General features: G+C 44.0%; 3 protein-coding genes across 5 annotated transcripts; 1 reads left to right on the forward strand and 2 right to left on the reverse strand.

Moving 5' to 3' along the window:
* Positions 1 to 851: 851 nt before the first annotated feature.
* Positions 852 to 7875, reverse strand: LOC308281511 (stonustoxin subunit beta-like; the record flags this gene model as incomplete). Its single annotated transcript, XM_080721729.1, has 2 exons — positions 852 to 1423; positions 7818 to 7875. The coding sequence occupies 2 exons, from the start codon at positions 7873 to 7875 to the stop codon at positions 852 to 854; spliced, it is 630 nt and encodes a 209-aa protein (XP_080577855.1).
* A 348-nt stretch (positions 7876 to 8223) lies between these two features.
* LOC308282523 (E3 SUMO-protein ligase ZBED1-like) lies at positions 8224 to 10072 on the forward strand. 3 transcript variants are annotated; one of them, XR_013961895.1, is made up of 3 exons: positions 8224 to 8420; positions 9032 to 9191; positions 9453 to 10072. XR_013961895.1 is itself a non-coding variant. In XM_080722893.1 (3 exons), the coding sequence occupies exons 1-3, from the start codon at positions 8287 to 8289 to the stop codon at positions 9912 to 9914; spliced, it is 783 nt and encodes a 260-aa protein (XP_080579019.1). In that variant the 5' UTR covers positions 8224 to 8286; the 3' UTR covers positions 9915 to 10072. The 3 variants fall into 3 exon arrangements, 2 of the variants coding, with proteins under 2 accessions (XP_080579019.1, XP_080579020.1); XM_080722893.1 differs by having other exon boundaries at positions 9426 to 10072; XM_080722894.1 differs by having other exon boundaries at positions 9429 to 10072.
* A 2792-nt stretch (positions 10073 to 12864) lies between these two features.
* On the reverse strand, positions 12865 to 18114 carry LOC308281512 (NLR family CARD domain-containing protein 3-like; the record flags this gene model as incomplete). The annotated part of the gene is made up of 2 exons (XM_080721730.1): positions 12865 to 13048; positions 17084 to 18114. 2 exons carry the CDS (start codon positions 18112 to 18114, stop codon positions 12865 to 12867), a joined length of 1215 nt encoding a protein of 404 aa, XP_080577856.1.
* Between the last annotated feature and the right edge of the window lie 4365 nt (positions 18115 to 22479).

The raw sequence follows: 22479 nt of genomic DNA on the forward strand, positions 1-22479 counted from the left end.
ATTCACTGGTCTAAGAAGAAGAAGAATTTACTACATCATCCCACAAGGGGAATTCAGTTTTCAGCTTAGCCCAGCTGAACCCAGTGCTGCCCACAAGGAGCGGGCAGCCTGCGACTCTCTTCGCCACACTAGCACATCCCTGGGTGCCAGTAGGCGACAATAACTGTCACTGCAAAAAAGTTACATCCAAAATGTTTTTTATTTGTTTTGTTTTAATGAACACAATTGTATCATGGTTTAATGTAACTTTGGCACAATGTAAATACAATAGCATTGGTTTCATTGTATTGAAGATATCAGTAAATATACATGAAAGGTTCAACATAAATTACAATTATAATTACATTTTATAGGTAAAATACAATGACTTTTCAAGTCATAAAACTTTACAATATTCATGTTTAAATGAGGAGATGTTCTAACCCTTTATGGGTCGGTCCCCCAGAATAATGGGGACCCCCAAATTAAGTTAAGACATTTGGTTTGACTCAGTTCCAGGTTGCAAGGCGTTGTGAGCTTGTAGATCAGCTATTTTCACTGTCCTCACAGCCTGTCTGTCTGTCTGTCTGTCTGTCTGTCTGTCTGTCTGTCTGTCTGTCTGTCCTCACAGCCTGTCTGTCTGTCTGTCTGTCTGTCTGTCTGCCTGTCCTCACAGCCTGCCTGTCTGTCTGTCTGTCTGTCTGTCTGTCTGTCTGTCTGTCTGTCTGTCTGTCTGTCTGTCTGTCTGTCTGTCTGTCTGTCTGTCTGTCTGTCTGTCTGTCCTCACAGCCTGTCTGTCTGTCTGTCTGTCTGTCTGTCTGTCTGTCTGTCTGTCTGTCTGTCTGTCTGTCTGTCTGTCTGTCTGTCTGTCCTCACAGCCTGTCTGTCTGTCTGTCTGTCTGTCTGTCCTCACACAGAGACACAGCGGAGTCAAGGCTAAACCCAAAGCCAGCATAGAGAGGTTCAGTGAATGTGTTCTGGACGGTGTACAGGTGTGTCAGTGTGTCTGAGGACACTTCATAGAAGGACAGAGTCCCGGCAGGAGAGTCCAGATACACTGCTACTCTGTTGGAGCCAGAGGGACGATCAGGAAGGTAAGTCTCCTTACTATTGTGTGTGACAGTGTATCTGTTACCATGGTTACCACCATAACAGACCAGATTCCAGGACATGTTATTGAATCCAAGATCATATTCCTCACCCTCTCCTTTCCTACTGATTCCTCTGTAATTTACTGCTATCTGAACATTTCCACTCCTCTCCACCTCCCAGTAACAGCGTCCAGTCAGACCCTCTGTACACAGAACATTGACCTGTCCATCAAACCTGTCTGGATGATCAGGATATGAATGAGGCTGTTCCACCCGAGTCGCCTTCCTGTTGTTCTGAGAGAGAGAGAGGAATCTGTTTGCTGTGTTTGAGTCCAGTGTGAGACGATGAGAATCTGATGAGAAAACAACACAGTAAAAATTAAATACATCATTCACTGAGTGACACACTCACAGGCGTACACACACACACACACACACACACACACGCACACACACACACACACACACGCACACACGCACACACACACACACACACACACACACACACACACACACACACACACACACACAATAATAATGGATCAGGTAAGGGGTGTGTGTGGGGGGAGGGGGGTGTTTACAGAATCAATAAAGTTTGGTTTCATTAGCGATGGGGGGGGCTCTGTGTGTCTAACACACATTTAAACATGAATATTGTACAGATTTATAGATCATGAATACAGTGGTTCTCAAAGTGGGGTCTGGGGACCCCCAGGGGTCCTTGAGGGGGTTCTAGGGGGTCCCCAGACACATTCATGTACTGTATATAGTGTCAAAATGTGTGTAAATACTTAAAACATTTGCTGTATACATTGACTATTTGAAATGAGCTGATCTATAAGATAGATAGATAGATAGATAGATAGATAGATAGATAGATAGATAGATTCTCCCAAGGGGGAAATTCAGTTGCCCGGAGGCAGCACCGCAGTTTAAGGTTACAGGCAGGGGCATAGTTCTGCCGATTTAAAATGACTCCAATACGGAACTAAAACTTCCTATGATTGGCCGCTAGTTGCGCTGTTCCCCCCCCCCCCCCCCCCCCCCCCCCCGGCCGATCGCAAAAAGAATTTCCCACCATTGGATCCCATTCATTTTCCCCTTGGATTTTCTAACTATATACACATCGTCATACATACTTTATGGTTCCTATCGCTAGTTATCGCTAGCCTTTCAATCACCATCATATTCGTTTTGTCGAAATGTGGTCCAATGTATTTTAAAATAAATGATAAAGTTGCGGGGGGAGGGGGGCAACTAAACTGATAGCAGCCGGCTGTATTCTTCTTTGTGTGCTGTATTTCGGGAGGCTCCGACTACATTCTCCCATGTATCCCTGCGTTGCACGTGACCGTTGGCAGCCAATAGCATCTCTGATGCTTTTACAATTCTATTTATTTCTATGATGGCGACACCCATTCCAAGGGGTAGAAAGGGCCATTTGCGCTGCATAGAAACCAATGGCTTCATTTCGTCCATATTTTTCTACAGTCTATGGTTACAGGGAAGTTAGAAAGAAAAGTTGTGAACAGCGAAAAACAAACAAGGAAGGATGAAGATTAACACATCGGGTGCCCACGAGGTGTCTACACGCAAATCTCTTTGATGTCTCTGGATGCTCTGCCCCAGTGCCCACGACGTGTTTGACGCGTTTTACAATACTGTAGTTACTGTACAATGCTGCTACCGCAATGAAGGCTCTACCACGGTGATCAAACGCCAACAATATGGGAAAAACACTACATTTCCCAAAATGCAGCGCGGTACATGTGACCAGGATGTGCAGTCTCCCTGCAGCCAATCACAAGCTTCTGTTCCTATCCTGCACGCATCCTATCGTCCTCCCCTCGCAGTCTCGCACGACCCGTATGTATCTGGATACTAGTATTTTCCCAGTAACGGAGTCTCGGCGGAGATACACGTAACATGGCGGATTCTTCTCCTAGTCTAGCTTTTTCAATCACCATGTTCAATGCGCGGTCCTTTCTACCTACCGTGACACAAACGCTGTGGCCCAGGTTTGATAAAAAGATGTCCTGACTGAAAGAAAACTTTATCGTAAAAATAAACCGGACATCCGTGGATTACATTTACTCGTATCATGGATACTATTTTCCCAGTGACGCTGCGGAGGACCGGAGGTAACGTAACATGGCGGATTCCTCTCCTGGTCTAGCTTTTTCAGTCACCATGTTCAAAACGCGACCCTTTCTACCGCCCGTGATACACACGCTGTGGCCCAAGATTGGTAAAAAGCTGTCCTGACTGAAAGAAAAGATCATCGTGAAAATAAACTGGACATACTTGGATTACATTTACTCAACGAACGTATTACGGATACTTTTCCCACGACGTGAAGGTACGTAAATGACGCGTTGCCATGGGCACCAGCAACACACACACGTCATACATCCGGGCACTCAGTGTGTTAAACAATACCGAGCTAAAATAAAACATAAGTAATACAATATAACACGCTGCATCGCGATATGTTGTGAGCTTGTAGATCTGCTGTTTTCAAAAAATGATCTTGGAAAAGTGGAGTCTGCCACAAACTATTTTCAGATGGGGTCCTTGACACACACACACACACACACACACACACACACACACACACACACACACACACACACACACACACACAGTCGCGCACACACACACACACACACACACACACACACACACACACACACACACACACACACACACACACACACAGTCGCGCACACACACACACACACACACAGTCGCGCACGCGCACACACACACACACACACACACACACACACACACACACACACACACACACACACACACACACACACACAGTCGCGCACACACACACACAGTTGCGCGCACACACACACACACACACACACACACACACACACACACACACACACACACACACACACACACACGTTCAATATTTTTCAGAATGTTTCAAAAACAGTAGATCTACAAGCTCTCAGCGCAGCACCAAGTGATGGTCTGTGATCTTGCAGATCTGCTATTTGTAACCCATTTAGAGCTGAAGCTGAATCTACAAATCACCTCAGATCCCCAAAACTCTTATTTTTCAGGATTGAAATTCAGAAGTATCAAAAGTATCAGATCTACAAGCTCTAAACGCCTCACTTCACACCATGTTTGGAGCTTGTAGATCTGCTACTTTAGGTACTTCGCTGTGAGTCTGTAGTCCCAGTACACTAGGGGGCGCTAACTTAAGAAAAACACCAAGTTATAACGTTATAAAATGGAGAGAAGCGTTTCCTGACATTCCTTGTTGCTAAATATAAAGATCTAATCTAAAAGGAAACAGATGTTTTATAGCTCTAAATGTGTTAAATAGCCAAGGTGTAAAATATGGATAAAGTGGTTCAAATGAGTGATGCTGTATTAAACATTTTGCTGGGGACCCCCTGGAACCCCCTAAGGACCCCTGGAGGTCCCCGACCACACTTTGAGAAGCATCAACCACTTTAACCCTTCATCGACCGGTGTCTCCCAGGGCTCTATACTTGGTCTGCTCACTTTCTCCCTCCACACTCCAAAATAGACGATCTACAAGCTGCAGCGCGCTGCGTTGAACGCTTGTAGATCTGCTATTTACGGTGAATTTTCACATATTAAGACATTGGGACACAGGGTTTAAATGGTTAATGGTTCAAAGAAGGTTCTTTGAGGAACCATGTGTGGTTGTGAGCTTGTAGATCTGATATTTTCTGAGCCCTGAGGAACTCCAGTCAGTGACGTGGGTTTAAGTGTTTAACATACAAAATAAAATCATTAAAATAAGGTTTTATTAATTATAATCAGTTCCTGAATTAATTAGCAGCTTTAATTAACCACTTGAACTCTAGTGACCTTATTCTGTAAGAATAATTATAAAATAGCAGATCTTCAAGATCTTCTAACAGATTTGGTGTAGAGGGAAAAGGAGGAGGCCGAGGATAGAACCTGTTGAGACAGACAGACAGACAGACAGACAGACAGACAGACAGACAGACAGACAGGCAGACACACAGACAGACAGACTAGAGCCCTGCACGGGCCTAAAATGTGGGCCCAGGCCCTGCCCTGGCCCGTGGACTTCAGTCCAGGCTCGGCCCCTGGCCCGTTTGGTGCCGCTATTTAAAGCCCGAGCCCAGCCCAAAGCCCGTCACCTTATTTAATGAATTATTTGTGTGCGTGGCTTTCACTGCTGCGCGCTGCAGCTGCACTCTCAAGGGGAGTCCATACTGTCACAGACCACCGAAATCTGCGTCGGAAAGGTCCGGTTCAACTACAAAATGACATCTCTTGCAACTTCTGAAAAGGATTACTCCTAATTTGAGTTCGGAAAGCTGCACGCACGTCAGAAAGTCGAAACTTTCCGACGAAAACTGTGGTCAGAGAGGACGGAGACTGGGAGACGTATGTACAGCCCTCTATAGCTGTGCTCGTCTTGCACTCTGATTAAAAGAAAGAAGTCAACAGGACAGCAAGTAATTACACACACATCAGTGATCAAAGCGCAAGAAATCTTCCTCCACCCATCGTTTGTTATGTTACTGTATATCTTCACAGCAATTAGATATTGATATTATTGTCGGCTTGCCGCCCATAGTTACAAGCCATCTCGTAAAATACGGAGTATCGTCCAGTACTAAAGAGTAAAGACGCACGCACGCATCCCGTAACTGATACGGGAGGTCGGGGAATCATTACAGGGCGATTTATTCGAGAAATGAGGGTGAAATGGGTGAAACTACAGTAGTGCTCCTAATGTTCTAGTCTCGCTGTGTACGCAGAGTCACAGAGTAGACACACAGTGTGTGTGAGTGTGTGACAGAAGAAAAGCTGTCAAGCCCTCGGCTCGTTGCGGCTCTCCATTGGCTAATGTACTCATGTCACGACCAATCAGAGCCGTGTTGCTATAGATACGGATAGAACCCATAGCTTTAGTAGGCAGTCGCACACACACCACACTCCATTCTAGTTAAGCGCACACACAGAGACGTCATGTGTGAAATTCACTGTGCGAAATGTTCCGTGCATGGTTCTGAGCCCGGGCCCGGCCCTAGGCCCGTTGGTGAGTTTTGCCGTGGTCGGGTCCCGTTGGGCCTGCAGGGCTCTAAGACAGACAGACAGACAGACAGAAAGACAGACAGACAGACAGACAGACAGACAGACAGACAGACAGACAGACAGACAGACAGACAGACACTCACATCTTGTAAGGAGTTGAGGCTTAATCCAGTGTTCTCCTCCATGATTCACACTGTAGGAAATAGAACAACAATGAATCAATGTCTGACTGTCTAACACACTGTCTCCACTAGCTGACATAGTTCTATTCCTTTTGCTATGACACTGAACTGGTAAAAACACTGTTGTATTTTAGTGTAGAAAGAAACCTCTCTGACCTACAATTCACACAAAATGTTCTCCTAAAACAGTGGTTCTCAACCTGTGGGTCGGGACCCAGATGATTAATTTAATGTGCAACATTGTTTTCTCACTCAACAGTAAACAAACCAACATACAGTTTAGTGTATAGAGGGTATCTGCACATTTCTAAAGTGACAATTTAAGGACTTTTTAATACCTCTAAAATGACAAATTAAACATTGGCCAAAATGTGAAAATAACTGATCTACATGCTCACAACACCTCGCAACGAGCATGTAGATCTGCTATTTTCACAATAGAACCATGTTATACAAAATGTAATGCCTCAACTCTTAGTACTCGTCAGGGTGGGGGGTCCGGGTCCCCAGTTAAAATATGATTATTTTGGGTCCCCAGTTAAAATATGATTATTTTGGGGGTCGTGGCCTGAAAAGGTTGAGAACCACTGTCCTAGAACACAGTGGGCATCATTTATTTACAGAGTTCCATACTGACTTTGATAAAGTGAGCCAAAGGCTGAAACTTGAAACTCACACATTTTTTAAAATTGAATTATATATAAATTAATGGTGTCCAAAATAACGCGTTATTAACGAGTTAACGCACTAGCCTATTAACGGGATTAAAATTTTTAATGCAAATAACGCAAAAAAAAAAAAAAGGAGAGAAAAATGACCCTTTGAAGCAACCGTTGTATTGTTTCCTGCTCTGAAACAACAAACCAATCATAACGATTGGCAGGCGGGGTGTTGAGGACTACTGCTTTGTGATTCGTTTACACATGTGTCTTTCAACCAGCATGCAACATTGATTGGGGGGAGGTTTAGAAAGGCGCCACTGTCAACTCACTGTGCAGGAAGCCAACATGGAGCAAGCAGGAGGAAAAGACAATACGATACTAAACGGACAATTTACTTTTAAAACTCTCTCAGATGGCACAGTAGACAGAACTAAAGTTATCTGTAGCTACTGCAAGGCAGTACTTAGTTACCATCGTAGTGTTTCGAGCCTCAAGTATCATCTATCAGCAAAACATCTCAGCGTCGCCGCCAGCCAACCACCAAAACAAACACTGAAGCAGTCCACGTTGGATGCAGCTTGTGGGAGACCTATCGAACAGGCAAGGAGTCGTAGGCTAACAAATGCCATAGCAAAGTGGGTGGCTACAAGCTGCAGACCAGTTTTTATTGTGGAAGATGAAGGCCTGAGGGATATTATTAGGATTGCCTCGAATGACTACACGTACGAGTTACCCTCAAGATCCACAGTCACAAGAAGAATACACGATTTGTATGAAGAGCAGAGGGCTACACGAGCCACCGAGTTGGAAGAGGCAACAGACGTGTCTCTAACCGGAGATCACTGGACATCGCTGGCTAACAACAATTTCCTTGGTGTTACAGGCCATCATATTGACACTGAGTGGGAGCTGCAGTCCCATGCATTGACGGTGATGAAAACTGAAGAGCGACACTATGCTGAAGCATGCGCCGATCAATTCATGCGTGTTGCAGAGGAGTGGAACATTGGAAATAAAGTTGCTTCACTCACCACAGATAGTGCCAGAAATATGATTGCTGCTGCGAGGCAGATGCCCTTTGATCATGTTCCCTGCAGTGCACACAGTCTCCAGCGTACAATCACGGTGTCTCTGCAAAACAGCCCGTTTGACAATGCACTCGCCAAATGCAGAAAAGTTGTTGGCCACTTTAAACACAGTCCAGCTAACGCTGCAGAACTTGAACAAAAACAACTCGAGCACGGGCAAAAACAGGAGTCGCTTATTCAAGATGTCCCGACCAGATGGAATTCAACTCTGGACATGATTAAGAGTGTCCGCAAAAACGAACAACCACTGAGAGATGTGCTGTCCACGCAGAAGACCAAAGTTTCCATGCCAACACCAGCTGAAATGGACAAGTTGCAGAAGTTGGAATCACTACTTGAGCCCTGCAGGTATAGGGTTTATATTCCTTATGGATAGCGTGTGTGTGTGTGTGTGTGTGTGTGTGTGTGTGTGTGTGTGTGTGTGTGTGTGTGTGTGTGTGTAAACTAAAGCTAAATATCTTGTAAATTGTGTCTTGTAAGTGTGGCAAAAAAAATCCCTATGTCTTGTATGCATTTTCGTCGCGACATGATGACGCAAAATGCGTCTTTTGCTGTAGCCCATCGATCCAAAATACACAAAACACATAGGGTATTTTTTTTGCCACGCTATAATTGACCTTGCATGGGAGTCAGTCAGTCTGTCTGTCTGTCTGTCTGTCTGTCTGTCTGTCTGTCTGTCTGTCTGTCTGTCTGTCTGTCTGTCTGTCTGTCTGTGTGTGTGTGTGTGTGTGTGTGTGTGTGTGTGTGTGTGTGTGTGTGTGTGTGTGTGTGTGGGTGTGTGTGTGTGTGTGTGTGTGTGTGTGTTTGTGTGGGTGTCTGACTGAGAGAGCGACAGTGTATGGAAGAAAGTGTATATGAAATGTAGGGATAAACATCATGGTGGGTATTGTAATCAGTGAATGGTCATCTCTCAGTATTAAAATAATGACATTATTTTGAATTGTATTCTTTCTGTGCAGATATGTGACTGTACTTCTGGGTGGCCAGAAGTATGTTTCATGTTCTGTGGTGCTGCCTGCTTTTTGCCACGTGTCACGCATGATGGAGAGCTCTGAAGATGATCCTGCATACGTGGTCAAATTCAAGACCACGTTCACAACAGACCTGGAGAAGCGCAAGGTGAGCATACATTTTGTACATAGCCTGCAATATGGCACATATCTAACACAGGAAGAAACCTACAGTATATGCTATAGTCTGAAGTACAATTATTGGATGTTTTATAATGGACCACATTAGAAACAAATGTTGGCATTTTGTGTTAAATAGATTAAATTAATTTGGTGTTAAGCACTGCTAATAAAATCTCCTCCTCTCCTCTCCTCTCCTCTCCTCTCCTCTCCTCTCCTCTAGGAGAATGCCAACACGAGCTACCTGAAGATTGCCACTGCACTCGACCCAAGATTCAAGGACCTCAAGTGTCTTCCCAAAGCAGAGAGAAGGGAGGTGTGGGATTCACTCTGCACCCTGCTGAAGGAAGTTCCCCAGGAAGCTGTGGAAGAAACACCAGAGCCACCAAAGAAAAGGTCATCCCTCTTGGTTGCTTCATCGTCTGAGTCCGACGAGGAAGACGACTCGGTTGAGAACTGTGTGAGCCGATACAAAGCAGAGCCCACCATCGGTGAGGATGCCTGTCCATTACAGTGGTGGAAACAACATGCAGGCTCACACAGCAGGCTGGCCCGCATTGCAAAAAAGTACCTGGCTACACCTGCAACATCAGTGCCGTGTGAGAGGCTGTTTTCCCTTGCTGGGCATATTGTCCAAAAGAAGCGTGTTTCTTTATCTTCTGAACATGTTAATCAGCTTGTATGCCTTAGCAACTGGCTTGGTGTACACTAAGAAAAGGTTTGCTAAAGAAGAATGCAGTACATAAAACAGGGACTACAGTCTGAAGAACCTACTGTAAACTAAACAGTGTTATTTTTTGTTGTCTTTATGAAAGCATCACCTTAGTCTCACTGGGACACTGAGACACTGAGACTGTTTCTTGGCTCCTACAAAATGTCATTGCCTGCTGGGACACTGAGCGACTGTTTCTCGGTTCTACCTGTCTAGACACTGTTATTGACCAATGGTTAGGGAAACCTGTCTTTTTTTTTCTAGCCTAGGTTCTGACTGTCTAAAGCAGACACAATGTTATTGCTCCCTGGGACACTGAGACCTATTTATTTGCTATGCTTTGATTGGTTATAGGTTCTGAGTTCTGACTGCTGCAAATATTGGTGCATTTTCTGTGAAATAAAAGCCTGTGGACGCTGCTAACATTTTCCTTCTTTTAGCTACAACACAACACACCATTTTCTTTCACTTCTTCATTGAAATTTGAGATTTTGCGATTAATCGCGCGATTAACTACAGAAATCATGCGATTAATCGCGATTAAAAATTTTAATCGTTGGACAGCACTAATATAAATAAATAAAGAGTGAAGCCCCCTCCCACCTGGCCAGCCAGTTCAACACTGCACTAACCAACATGGACACAGTCCAAGTCTACTCACTTCAAAGTCTCCAGTTCAACATTGTAAGGAAACACTGCTCTAACCAACATGGACACAGTCCAAGTCTACTCACTTCAGAGTCTCCAGTGCAGCAGAGAGCTTCTTCAGACCAGAGCCTCCTAAGTGGCTGAAGTTCAAGTCCAGCTTTTTCAGATGGGAGGGGTTGAAGGTCAGAGCTGAAGCCAGAGAAGAACAGCCTTCCTCTGTGAGCCCACAGCCTGACAACCTGCAGAGAAATCCATATTTAACAAAGTGATGTTGATGTTCAAGTAGAGATCCACACAGAGAGAAAACACACTATTTATTTACCTCAGGATCTGCAGTCTACACTCTTCACTCTTCAGTAGAGCAGAGAGTTGCTCCACTTGTGATTCCTGCAGGCAGTTGAAACTGATGTCCAATTCTCTCAAATGGGAAAGATTAGATCTGAGAGCTGAGAGCAGGATGTCAAATCCTGTCTGTGTGATGTGACAGCCAGCAAGTCTGTAATTAAAGATTACATATCTGGATTGATTATCAGAGTTTTGTAGGAGGGACCAAAGAGATGGAAAGAACAGGCAGGCAGGAATAATGTGAAGTAAATCATGATCATCTTCCAACAGGAAGCTAACTGACAGGAAACAGGAAGCAGCAAGTTAACAACAGATGATCCAGCAAACTGACTGAGAGGACAGACAGACAGACAGACAGACAGACAGACAGACAGACAGACAGACAGACAGACAGGGTAGTTACAAGGTACACAGCAGTAGATGGTAATCAAATATAGTTATACAAAAGTACACATATATAAATATTACATCGCTTCTTGTTATTATTTGTGTTATTTGTTTCTTGTCATTGTGACCATGATATCAACCGTATTGACTAAATGAAACAGACAACAGACTGCTGGTGCTGGTGGGCTGGGGAACCAGCAAACCTTCCAGTCTGTGTTTACACCAGTTTGACAGTCAATGGTTGTGTAAGTGGACGTGATAATTCCCTAGCAGCCATGATGGATCACATATTGTATTTACTGTAGCGTATCAGTGTGATGTGATGCCAGAGTGAGGACTAACCAACACCAACTCTGACCGTATCATGATTCTACCATGATGTCAACTTAATGCACACTCCTCTTATTAGTATCAAACAATAAATAATAAAACAGAACTAATTAGTCCCCCCAGGAATCCGCGATTCCGCGATCACGGAATTTTTCGCGGAAATCGAAGCCCTCCGCGGATATCAGAGCCTCCCGCGGATATCATAGTAGTCCGCAGAATAGGACAAGACGAGGAGCAGAATATTACATTTTACATGTAGTTTTCGTCCCGGCCGCTAGATGTCGCGGTGATATAGACGGACAAGACTCACAGCCTAGCCGTTCCTCGTGCCGGATACGGAAACGGAAATGGCTTTGTTTGCCGTGGCATGCATTCATGTGCTGTGACTCGTGTGTGTGGTGACGATACCAGAGCGGATGGTGCTGATTTTTAATGGACTAGGAACTAGGCACATCGTCTGACTGTTTATATTGGCTCACAAGCCTCACATGGTGAGAAAGACTCACTCACGCATGCTATACATGGACCACCCGCGGATTTCTCGGCCATTCGCGGACTTTTCTGACGTCCGTAGAATAACGGTCGCGAGTGGCAGCAGAGCGGCGGGAGTAGTCATTACTACTATTATAAAACGATGTGTACATGATCTGGCCAGTGGCCACTTCATACAGAGCCTGGGGGAATAGCTTAGCTTCCCTCCTGCTGGTTGCACTGACGCTGTATTGGTCCGGTCCCACATTCGTTCCTGACAGAAACTGTGTCCTGAACTATAGTTCCTCTATGTCTATGGTCCTGGCAATACAATGCTAATGCAGAAGAGAATAAATAAATATTACACCCATACTAGGTAGTAGGTAGGCTATCCTCTAAAATGTGGTTACTATGGGCAGGGTTTGCATGACAATATAGTCTTTGCAACAGAAAGTAATTATTAAAAACAATAACAATTAAAAAAAGAATAGATTTAATATTAGATTTATATTCTCAAAAATTATTATTTGATTATTCTAACCACTAATTAAAATTAATTGTAGCTATTTCATGAATGGTTTTACTTGATTATTAGAACTATATCATTTTTAGCTTGATAACTGGTCATTTTAGGTTGTTTTTTAATGTCCGCGGAATCAAGAATTGTTCACCACAGAATTCCGCAGAATCAGGATTGTTCTCCGCGGAATTAAGAATTTTTCTCCGCGGATTCCTGGGGGGACTAACTAATCTAAATAATGCTGGTTAATTAATCTGACCTCAGTATCTCCAGTTCACAATGTGGACTCTTTAATCCAGCAGAGATGAGTTCCATGGATGAATCCATCACGATGTTATAACTGAGATCCAATTCTCTGAGATGTGAAGGATTAGAGCTGAGAGCTGAAGACACAATCTCATAATCTGGCTCCTCAAGAACACAGCCAACAAGTCTGTAAATGTAGAATATGTAAAATCAGAGATTAACAACACAGATTAGATCAAAATCATGTTCATGGAAAAAGAAAATCCAAAATCATGAAAAAGAATTAATTCACCCCCAAAGTGAATCACATGGTGAGGGTGGTATACTCAACGCAGCACCAAAAGCATTTCCACTAGGGATATTTCGTGCTAATTAGTCTAAAAGCGCCACATTTTGCACAGATGTAGCCCAGGGCTTGCTCTAATGATTTAGCTAGGGCGCCCGAGTCTGCGACATTCAGGGTCGCCACAGCGGCCAAATCAAGTTGGGCTCCCTTTGACTTTCATTACAGGAGGAAAATACCCAGAAAAACACTTTTTTCTGGGTATTTAAGTAGGATGTGAGGCGTCTAACTAGGGGTTTGTCATGATGCTGAATCCATTGCAAGCATTTGTTTTGCAACAAAAAAAAAAAACATTCCATGGGCTATAAATGGCCTCAGAAAACGATGCATGTATGGGTGAGCATTCATGTTAGTCGGAGGCCTTAGGTTTTTTTTTTTTTTTCTCGTGCTAATCAGTCTAAAAGCGCAACATTTTGCACAGATGTAGCCCAGGGCATGCTCTAATGATTTAGCTAGGGTGCACGAGTCTGCGACCTTCGGGGTCGCCACAGCTCCAGAAAACACCCACAAAACTCTGAAAAGTGATGACTCATCACTTTTCCTCACTAAACTATCGTTTTCTGGGGCCATTTGTAACCCAAGGAATGTTTTTTTTGTGCAAAACAAATGCTTGCAATGGATTCAGCAGCATGAAAAAAACCCTAGTTAGACCCCTCATATCCTACTTAAATACCCAGAAAAAAAGTGTTTTTCTGGGTATTTTCCTCCTGTATTGAAAGTCGATGGGAGCCCAACTTGATTTGGCCACTGTGGGCGCCCTAGCTAAATCATTAGAGCATGCCCTGGGCTACATCTGGGCAAAGTTTTGCGCTTTTAGACTAATTAGCACTAAATTACCATGTCATCTCCATAACGCCCCCAACTACACTGAACCAGGGACGCCACTAATTTGAAATCTTTAACTGTTTGTTGTGTGTGCGTCTTTAATGGTTATTTTGTTGTGTGTGCGTCTTTAATGGTTATTTTGTGTTCATAGGAGTTTTGTCATTCTACACACTAAAAACTGCTGGGTAGATTCATCTACCCAAAATCTGAGTAAAACATGGTTTACCCATTATGGGTTATTATAATGGTGTGTGTATGTAAAATGGGTTGTTTTGTACAGCTCATACATTACCCAGCTGCTGAGTAAAATTGTTTTACTCAATATGGGTAGTTTTAAACTTAAGTTGGTCACCTGGTATGCAAAGCATGCTGGGAAAAGCATTTCTCTAGGTTTTCAGGGATATTTTCTAAGCTTTTGGTAGCTAAAAATGCTAAATGTATCATATCCATGTGTCTGCCTTGGCAAGCTGACTGTCATATGTCAGAATTTCATTTGTCAGTATTTGAGACAAAACCCTAACCGTAACTGCTAGGTTATGCTTGAGCTCCCTCCCCCTGCTATTCTGAAAGAGAAGAACTCATGATACATTTGAAGTTATTATCTTGATCTACTCTAAACTTCTCTGATTATAGCTTTTCAACATTGTTGCATAATTTACAATTATGTACCTTTACTAGAGGTTCGCGGCCTTCGGCCGCTCACATCTAGAGTCCACGCCCGCTTCTTTACTAAAAAACTTTTTTTTTCAACATGCACACTGCTCCAAGCCATGTTGCCCACAAAAAGCACAGTAATGCTTCTCTCTCTGTGTGCGCGCTTCTGCACTGACTGCCTGTGAGGGGCACGTGCCTCTCTCTCTCTCTCTCTCTCTCTCTCTCTCTCTCTCTCTCTCTCTCCCTCCCCCTGTGCAGCGCCCCCCCCCCCCTTCCCTCTTGTAACCTGAGACTCTCTCTCTCTCTCTCTCTCTCTCTTGCTCTCTAGCGAATGAGCGGACGGCATAGGGTTAGGGGCGGTATTCCTTACGCCCTAGACGACTACCTATGAGTTCGTCCTAGACGACTACCTATGAGTTGTAGTGGATGTAAAGGGGGCGTGGAAGTGGGATGCGGCAATAAGCCCATTGTAAATATAAGATGTTGATATTGCTATACTTGGAACAAATTATCGGAGAAAAAACCCTGAAACAAATGACAAATAATATTAGCATGGTCATTTACAATGAGTAAAATATACTACTATATTTTACTGACCCAGAGCTCAGTAAAATATTCTACCCAGGATGTGGTAGAATATCTTACTACGGTGCTGGGTAGAGAACACCTACCCATTTTGCTGTGTAAGATTTACTACTGTTGGGTAGGTCCAATAGTTACCCAGGGGTGGGTTATAATACAACCCAGATCGGGTTATTTTCAACCCAGCCGTTTTTAGTGTGTAGGGTCAAGACCACTTGACCTTTAGTGTTGTCAATGTTTTGAGGTCACAAAGGTCAAATGCCAGGACAGGAAGGTCATCAAATAAAACAATGATTTAAAGTCCATGGAAATAATTAATTTAACTATTTTACTGCCAAGAACAACTATACTTGTTTGACGCGCACGCACGCACGCACGCACACACACACACACACACACACACACACACACACACACACACACACACACACACACACACACACACACACACACACACACACACCACTGGCACCTAATTAATGGAGCAAAGAGAGCAATGGATCCCCCCCCCCCCCCCCCCCCAGTGAGCTACTGGACTGTGGACATAGGAACATAATGTCACTGTTGTGATGTCATAATAATATATTATACAGTATAACTCCTGTCTGTTTCATTTAACTACACTGATAACATTACTTTATTATATATTTAAGCTGTTTTCATTTTAGTTATAGAGGTCAATGTATTAATGTCTTATTAGCCATTGATCCTTTTTAATAGGACTGTCCTTTATTTGCACATGAACACAATACCACCACACCTGATTATTATTGGATATTTTAGGTGACAAGATAAGGGTGATTAATGCCATAGTGTTTTCTATGGCGTATCTTCTAGCATTCTTTTGTATAGAACTGTACCGCTTTTTTTGCAAACTTAATACAGTAGTCAGTCAGTCAGTCAGTCAGTCTGCAGTCTCGTAGGGTAGGCTAGTAATCAGGCTAGTAATTAGAACATCCCGTTCAAAGAATGAACGATAACACCCTTTTCACTCGCAGTCAGTCAGTCGGTCTCGGTCAATCAATCATCAGTCACAACTCTTCTCGCGGTCCACCCCCATACACACAGTCCTGCTTCTCTGAGCGAGAGCCCGCCTCCAGCCCACTACAGTGTCTAAGGAAAGAGGAACGGTGGAAAGGAGGGACGGAACGGTCGGTCGGGTCTGTCTTCTCTTGTGAGATACGTTGAATTTTGGTGGAGTAGATTTCAGGGCCATTTATCCCCACAAAGTTAAAATAATGTTTCCAAGTTCCAAAGCTGCTGTTGTCTCGAGATCTCGCCACCATTTGGAGACAGGAGAACTCTCCGCTCCGTGCCTCCGTCTCTGACAATGTGTGTGCGTTGGCTGTGAGTTTGTGTGTATTTTTTAAGACCCGCCCAAGGCCGTCTCTGATTGGCTTAGCCTGAATCTTTAAGCTAGGTCAACCAATCATTGCTCCTCTACAGTGCATCATGTTAGTGTGCTAAGCCAAGCATGTGTTTGACTTGACTAGTGAGAGTTACCACACACACAGAGGCAAGTTTATGACCCAGGCAGCAGACAGGCAGACTCCGCTCTGCCTCTGCGTGCGGAGAGAAAAAGTAACTAGCCACTTTACAATACAGTAACTAGAACGGCGTTATTGAATGGGGAAAGGTAACGAGTTACGTTATTAGTTACCGAGAAAAGTAGTTTCGTTACGTAACGCCGTTACAAGTAACGGCGTTCTTCCCAACACTAGTGGCAATTAACCATCATTTCTACTTATAGTGTTAAATGTAGATTGGATAGTAGATTGATTCTATTCTAATAGGTTTTCTTTTCAAATGACTACTAACCGAGCCTTTCTGGTGTTCCTCACAGCTGGGACCAGTCTGGATTTCCCCCAGCCTGTAGTTGTTCTGTATTTGTCCAGGTCCAACTCATCCAGAACCTCCTCTGACGTCAGCAGCATGTGGGCCAGAGCTGAACACTGGCTCTCAGTCAGTTTTGTCTTTGATCTGTCCCCTGACTCCAGGTACTGTTGGATCTCCTGATACAGTGAGTGGTCGTTCATCTCCATCAGACAGTGGAAGATGTTGATACATCTGTCAGGAGAGAACCTTTGATCATTCATCTTCTTCAGGTTGTCGATGGCTCTCTGGATGCTCTTTGCACTGTCCGCTGTCTGACACAAAAGACCTCCTAACAGACTCTGGTTGGACTGCAGTGAGAGACCATGAAGGAAGCGGAGAAAGAGGTCCAGGTGACCATTCTTACTCTCCGAGGATTTTTCAAAAGCTCTCTTCAGGAAGTCTTCCAAGGAACTGACATCAACTCCCAGGAATGTCTTCAGTACCTTCATGTTCTTCTGTGTATAACAGTGGAACAGGTAGACTGCAGCCAGAAACTCCTGGATGCTCAGATGAACAAAGCTGTAGACCTTTCTCTCAGATTGAACAGTCTCTGCTTTGAAGATCTCTGTGCAAACTCCTGAGTACAGCGAGGCGTCTTTCACATCAAGACCACACTCTTCCAGGTCTTCTTGGTAGAACATCATGCTACCTTTGTCCAGATGTTCAAACGCCAGCCTGCCCAGCTTCAGAAGAACCTCCCTGTCAGTGTTGGACATTGGTAGATTGCTAGTTGTTGCACTCACTCCCAGCAGTCTTTGTGTCGTGGTCTTCAACCAGGTCAACCAGGACTTTTCTCTTGGTTTTTGACTCATCGCCCTTTCACCATCACCCTTTACTGAGCTTGAATGCTGTTGATTAACCTCATCCGTTTTGTCATACTTCAGATTCTTCCTCTTTGTCTGAACCCACAGGAAGCTGCTGTACATCGCAGTCTGGGTCTTGGGAAGATTTTCTGTCTCGTCTGTCTTCAACATGTCCTCCAGAATGGTAGCAGTGATCCAACAGAAGACTGGGATGTGACACATGATGTGGAGGCTCCTTGATGTCTTCATGTGTGAGATGATTTTGCTGGCCAGCTCCTCATCATCACTGAATCTCTTCCTGAAGAACTCCTCCTTCTGGGGGTCTGTGAACCCTCGAACTTCTGTCTCCATGTCAACACAATCAGGAGGGATCTGATTGGCTGCTGCAGGTCTGGTAGTTATCCAGAGGAGGGCTGAGGGGAGCAGATTCCCCTTGATGAGGTTTGTCAACAGCAGGCCCACTGATGATGTCACTGTGACATCAGAAACAATGTCATTGTTCTGGAAGGCATCAGAATCAATGTCAATGTTCTTGAATTTCAGCGGAAACCTGCTTTCATCCAGACCATCAAAGATGAGGCCAACCTTCCAGACAGCGAGCTGCTCTGCTGTGACCTTCTGTAATTCTGGGTGGAAACGATGGATCAGTGAGAGAAGACTGTGCTGCTCATCTCTGAACAGGTTCAGCTCCCGGAATGAGAAGGGAACCAGGAGAATGACATCTTGATTTTCCAAACCCCTTGCCCAGTCCAGAGTGAACTTACGCACAGAGAAGGTTTTTCCAATGCCAGCGATGCCCTTGGTCAGAACTCTTCTGATGGGTTTGTCTCTGCCAAGGAGGAGGGGCTTAAAGATGTCACAGCATTTGATTGGTTGGTCATGGAGGGTCTTCTTCTTGGAAGCTCTCTCAAGCTGCCAGACCTCATGTTGGGTATTAACCCCTTCACTCTCTCCCGCTGAGAGGTAGAGCTCTGTGTAGATGCTGCTGAGGGAGGGCACTTCAGTGACGTATGTCACACGATCAAGGCGGTTCAAACCGACCTTATAAACCTTTAACTGCTCCTGTGGACTGACACCTGCTATGAGAAGACAATGAAAACATTCAGTTGAATTTATAACTTTACATCTGCACTGCTGTGTATGCACATTATTAACCACTTAAAACCCAGCTTCTTTATCCTGGGGAAAACTTTGACAGCAAAGAGCAGATCTACAAGCTGACAAGCTGATCTGTAAGCTTGTAGATCTGCTATTTTCAGCGAAGAATCAAGATATGCAAACAGAAAAGAGACTGGTATAGAGCCCTGAGGGTCTCCACTAAACAACATAATGGGGTTAAAGCCCTCCACAAAATATACAAATTGTAAAAATAAAAATAAAAAAAGAACTGTCAAAAGAAACAACATCGGATCACTGGTTTTCATACAGAGTTGATACATGTTTAGCATCATTATTTAAACATGGATACTGATGACACATTGTGGACATTTAGTCTGACAATGTCTTCTGTCATTTCAAACATTTCAGTTATTAACTGTGTTAATTAATGTACCACTGCTGGTGTGACTGGGTGTCTTCAGTCCAGGTGTGGTTCTGGATCTCTGCTCTGTCACAACACGACCAGTCTTCCTCTCTCTGTGGAGGAGAAGACAACTTATTATGAATATAGACAATGAATGACTAATATAATATCAATATTATTACCCGGCTTGTTTGGATGCTTGATTCTGATTGGTCGATCGCTGAAGTCGGCTGTGAATTATGGGCGTATAATCACCCCGCTCTATAATTCACTGCTGCCTAATCAAAGGCTCAGAGCAGCTGCTGTATTCAGGCTGCACTGCGTGGATTTAGTGCCTTGTCCAACATGTCTTCCATGTAAAAACAACACACAGCGTCATTTACAACCAAACGTTGCTCTGAAGAATGTTTTAAAAACATTTGAGGCGAGAAATAGATGACGCAGTAACAGAAAATGGATTCTATTTGATCAGCACTTCCTTGTTTTCCAAGGCGACGCGTTGCGCTGGGGGGCGACGCACTTTCAGCCGTCTGTAAACAAGGAAATACTTTGTTTTGTTTTTAGTTTTATGTCAAATTATTAATTTTATGTATTAGCCGGGTAATAAGTGCTATAACGTCTTGCTGCTTGGTCATTATGGCTTGTCGTGTCCATATGTGACTAGGTCTGGTAGCAGCTACCGTAGCTGTCAACTTCAAATTTACTTTTATTTGCTACAATTATTTAAAACTACTATTTAGTAGTAGACCTGTGGTAATATATTGTGCTATAGTGCTTGCAGCCATGTCAGAAATAGTGGCCAGTGGTCTTTTCTACCTCCTCCCCTCCTTATATGCTCATCCTGTCATTTTCTTCTTTTTGTAGTTTTTATTTTTCACTAAAATAGTGTGTTACAAAATTACCTACATTTTATAATTAAATAAAAGTATCAATACTGCAATGTAGAATCACTCTGTTACAAGTAAAAGTGTACTTGAGTAAAAGTACAAAAGTATTGGTATCCAAATGTACTTAAAGTACCAAAAGTAAAAGTACAAAATGTTTGAAAATAGCAGATCTACAAGCTCACAACGCGTCGCACCGCAATGCGTTGTGAGCTTGTAGATCGGCTATTTTCAAATAGCCTTGGTATAACATAGGGCTAAAGTGGTTTATGTATGTTTTAAACTTTAGTTGCTTTGTAGATTAGCATTATTGGGCTAAATGTAAAGACGCTACGCTGCGCCAACCGTGAATTCAACACAATCTGCTGTTGAGCAGTTTAACCAATTTGCTACGTACGTCTACACAAACGGTCAGATTAAAAAGATAAATTGCTTAGTGAAGGCTCACGGATGTCACCATAGGGTACGCTCCAGCAGAATGTCCCGTAATGAGAATACTGTCTTCTGCAAAGACAGTATTCTGTACTCTTCTCCAGTAACATTAGCGAGATGAAGTTAGTCACTGAGAGAGTAGCCTCGCGTAGCCAGGCTTACTCATCTGCGAAGAGAAAAGCTGAGAGAGTCACTGTTTACACAGAACCAGATGCACCATGCTGTATGGGCGGTGCTCAGAGCGTGAACACGAGTGAAACCTGAGGAACAACGGATTCCGTCGGCCAATCGAAACGCTATGCAAATCTAAAGAACTGACTTCTCCCCCTCCAGAAACGGTCTGTAATCTCTTCCAAAGTAAGGCAACTTTACTACACCAGTGTTAACATTTGGCAACCTTAACAAAGATATCTTATGGAATGAAAACCCTCTAATATATTCAAACTGTGTTTATATCAAAAAAACGAAAAACAAAGAAAAAACTAAATCACTCTTGTTTGCGTTTTCTGACTTTTAAAATTGCCGACATTTGGACGGTTCCACCAGCCTCGGACACATATAAGCCATAATGATCACGCTGCAAGACCTTATCGCATACATACAGTATCATTTCAAGGCCTGAAACATAGGGTTAACCCTAACCCTAATTACATTTTTCAGTAAAATAGTAAAATAGTGAACATGAAATTTTCATTCCATTATTCACCATCACCAACACCAAAGTGAGTGCAAAAAATGAGCTGGTAACATAAACCCATGAGACAAATATGGGTAACTTCTTCTACATCACTGCCACCCAGGTGTGGAATTCCTTGACTACCTCCCTTAAAACATGTAGCTCGCTGGCATCCTTCAACACTGCCCTGAAAACTCACCTTTCAGGAGGCCAGAGAAGGAGGTAGTTATCACTTCTCCCATAGACAGGTGAAAACTCACCTTTCAGGAGGCCAGAGAAGGAGGTAGTTATCACTTCTCCCATAGACAGGTGAGAACTCACCCTTCAGGAGGCCAGAGAAGGAGGTAGTTATCACTTCTCCCAAAGACAGGAGAGAAGTGAGCAAAAAAATACTCTGTCTAATAAAATACCCAATCAATCAATCAATCAATCAAGCAAGCACTGTTTTGGAAATAAATAGCCAATATACCAGTAAGACTCCCTAATCGGGAGTATGATTGGTTACTTTTGACTCTTTTCCCATATTTTTTTCCCGGCAGTGCGCGGATCCGCGGGGGTCCACTGGGGGCCGCGGCGGTGGCTGGGCCCCCGCGGACCGCCTGGGTGCCGGCCCCGTCTCTCCCGGTTGCTGGGGGGATGAGTTACGGCCTTTTTAGCGGGCTGCAGTGGTGGGGGCTCTCTCGGTCGCTCCTAGCCCGAGTTACGCCATTTTATGTGCGCTGCAGTGGCGGGGGTCCTCCACTAGGGGGGTGCCACTTTTTGCGCGACTTTTGCATCCGTTCTGGAGCACCGGGAGTCGGTGGTCCCTGGGAGTTCCCTGTGAGCAGCCGCTTTGGGGGTGTCATTTGGTTGTTTTTTAGCTTTTTGGCGGGGGTCCTTGGAGGGGTGGAGGTAGTAGAATGGCAACGGTGGCCGATATATGAGTATATGTCACGTGACGTGACGTGACGTGACGTGACAGCAGGTGGAGGTTTTGATAGTAACTGCTCACACTGAAATGTGTTATGACAGACAGACAGACA

Source organism: Nannobrachium achirus, assembly GCF_963921795.1.
Source record: "Nannobrachium achirus genome assembly, chromosome: 3".
NCBI classification, from domain to species: domain Eukaryota; kingdom Metazoa; phylum Chordata; class Actinopteri; order Myctophiformes; family Myctophidae; genus Nannobrachium; species Nannobrachium achirus.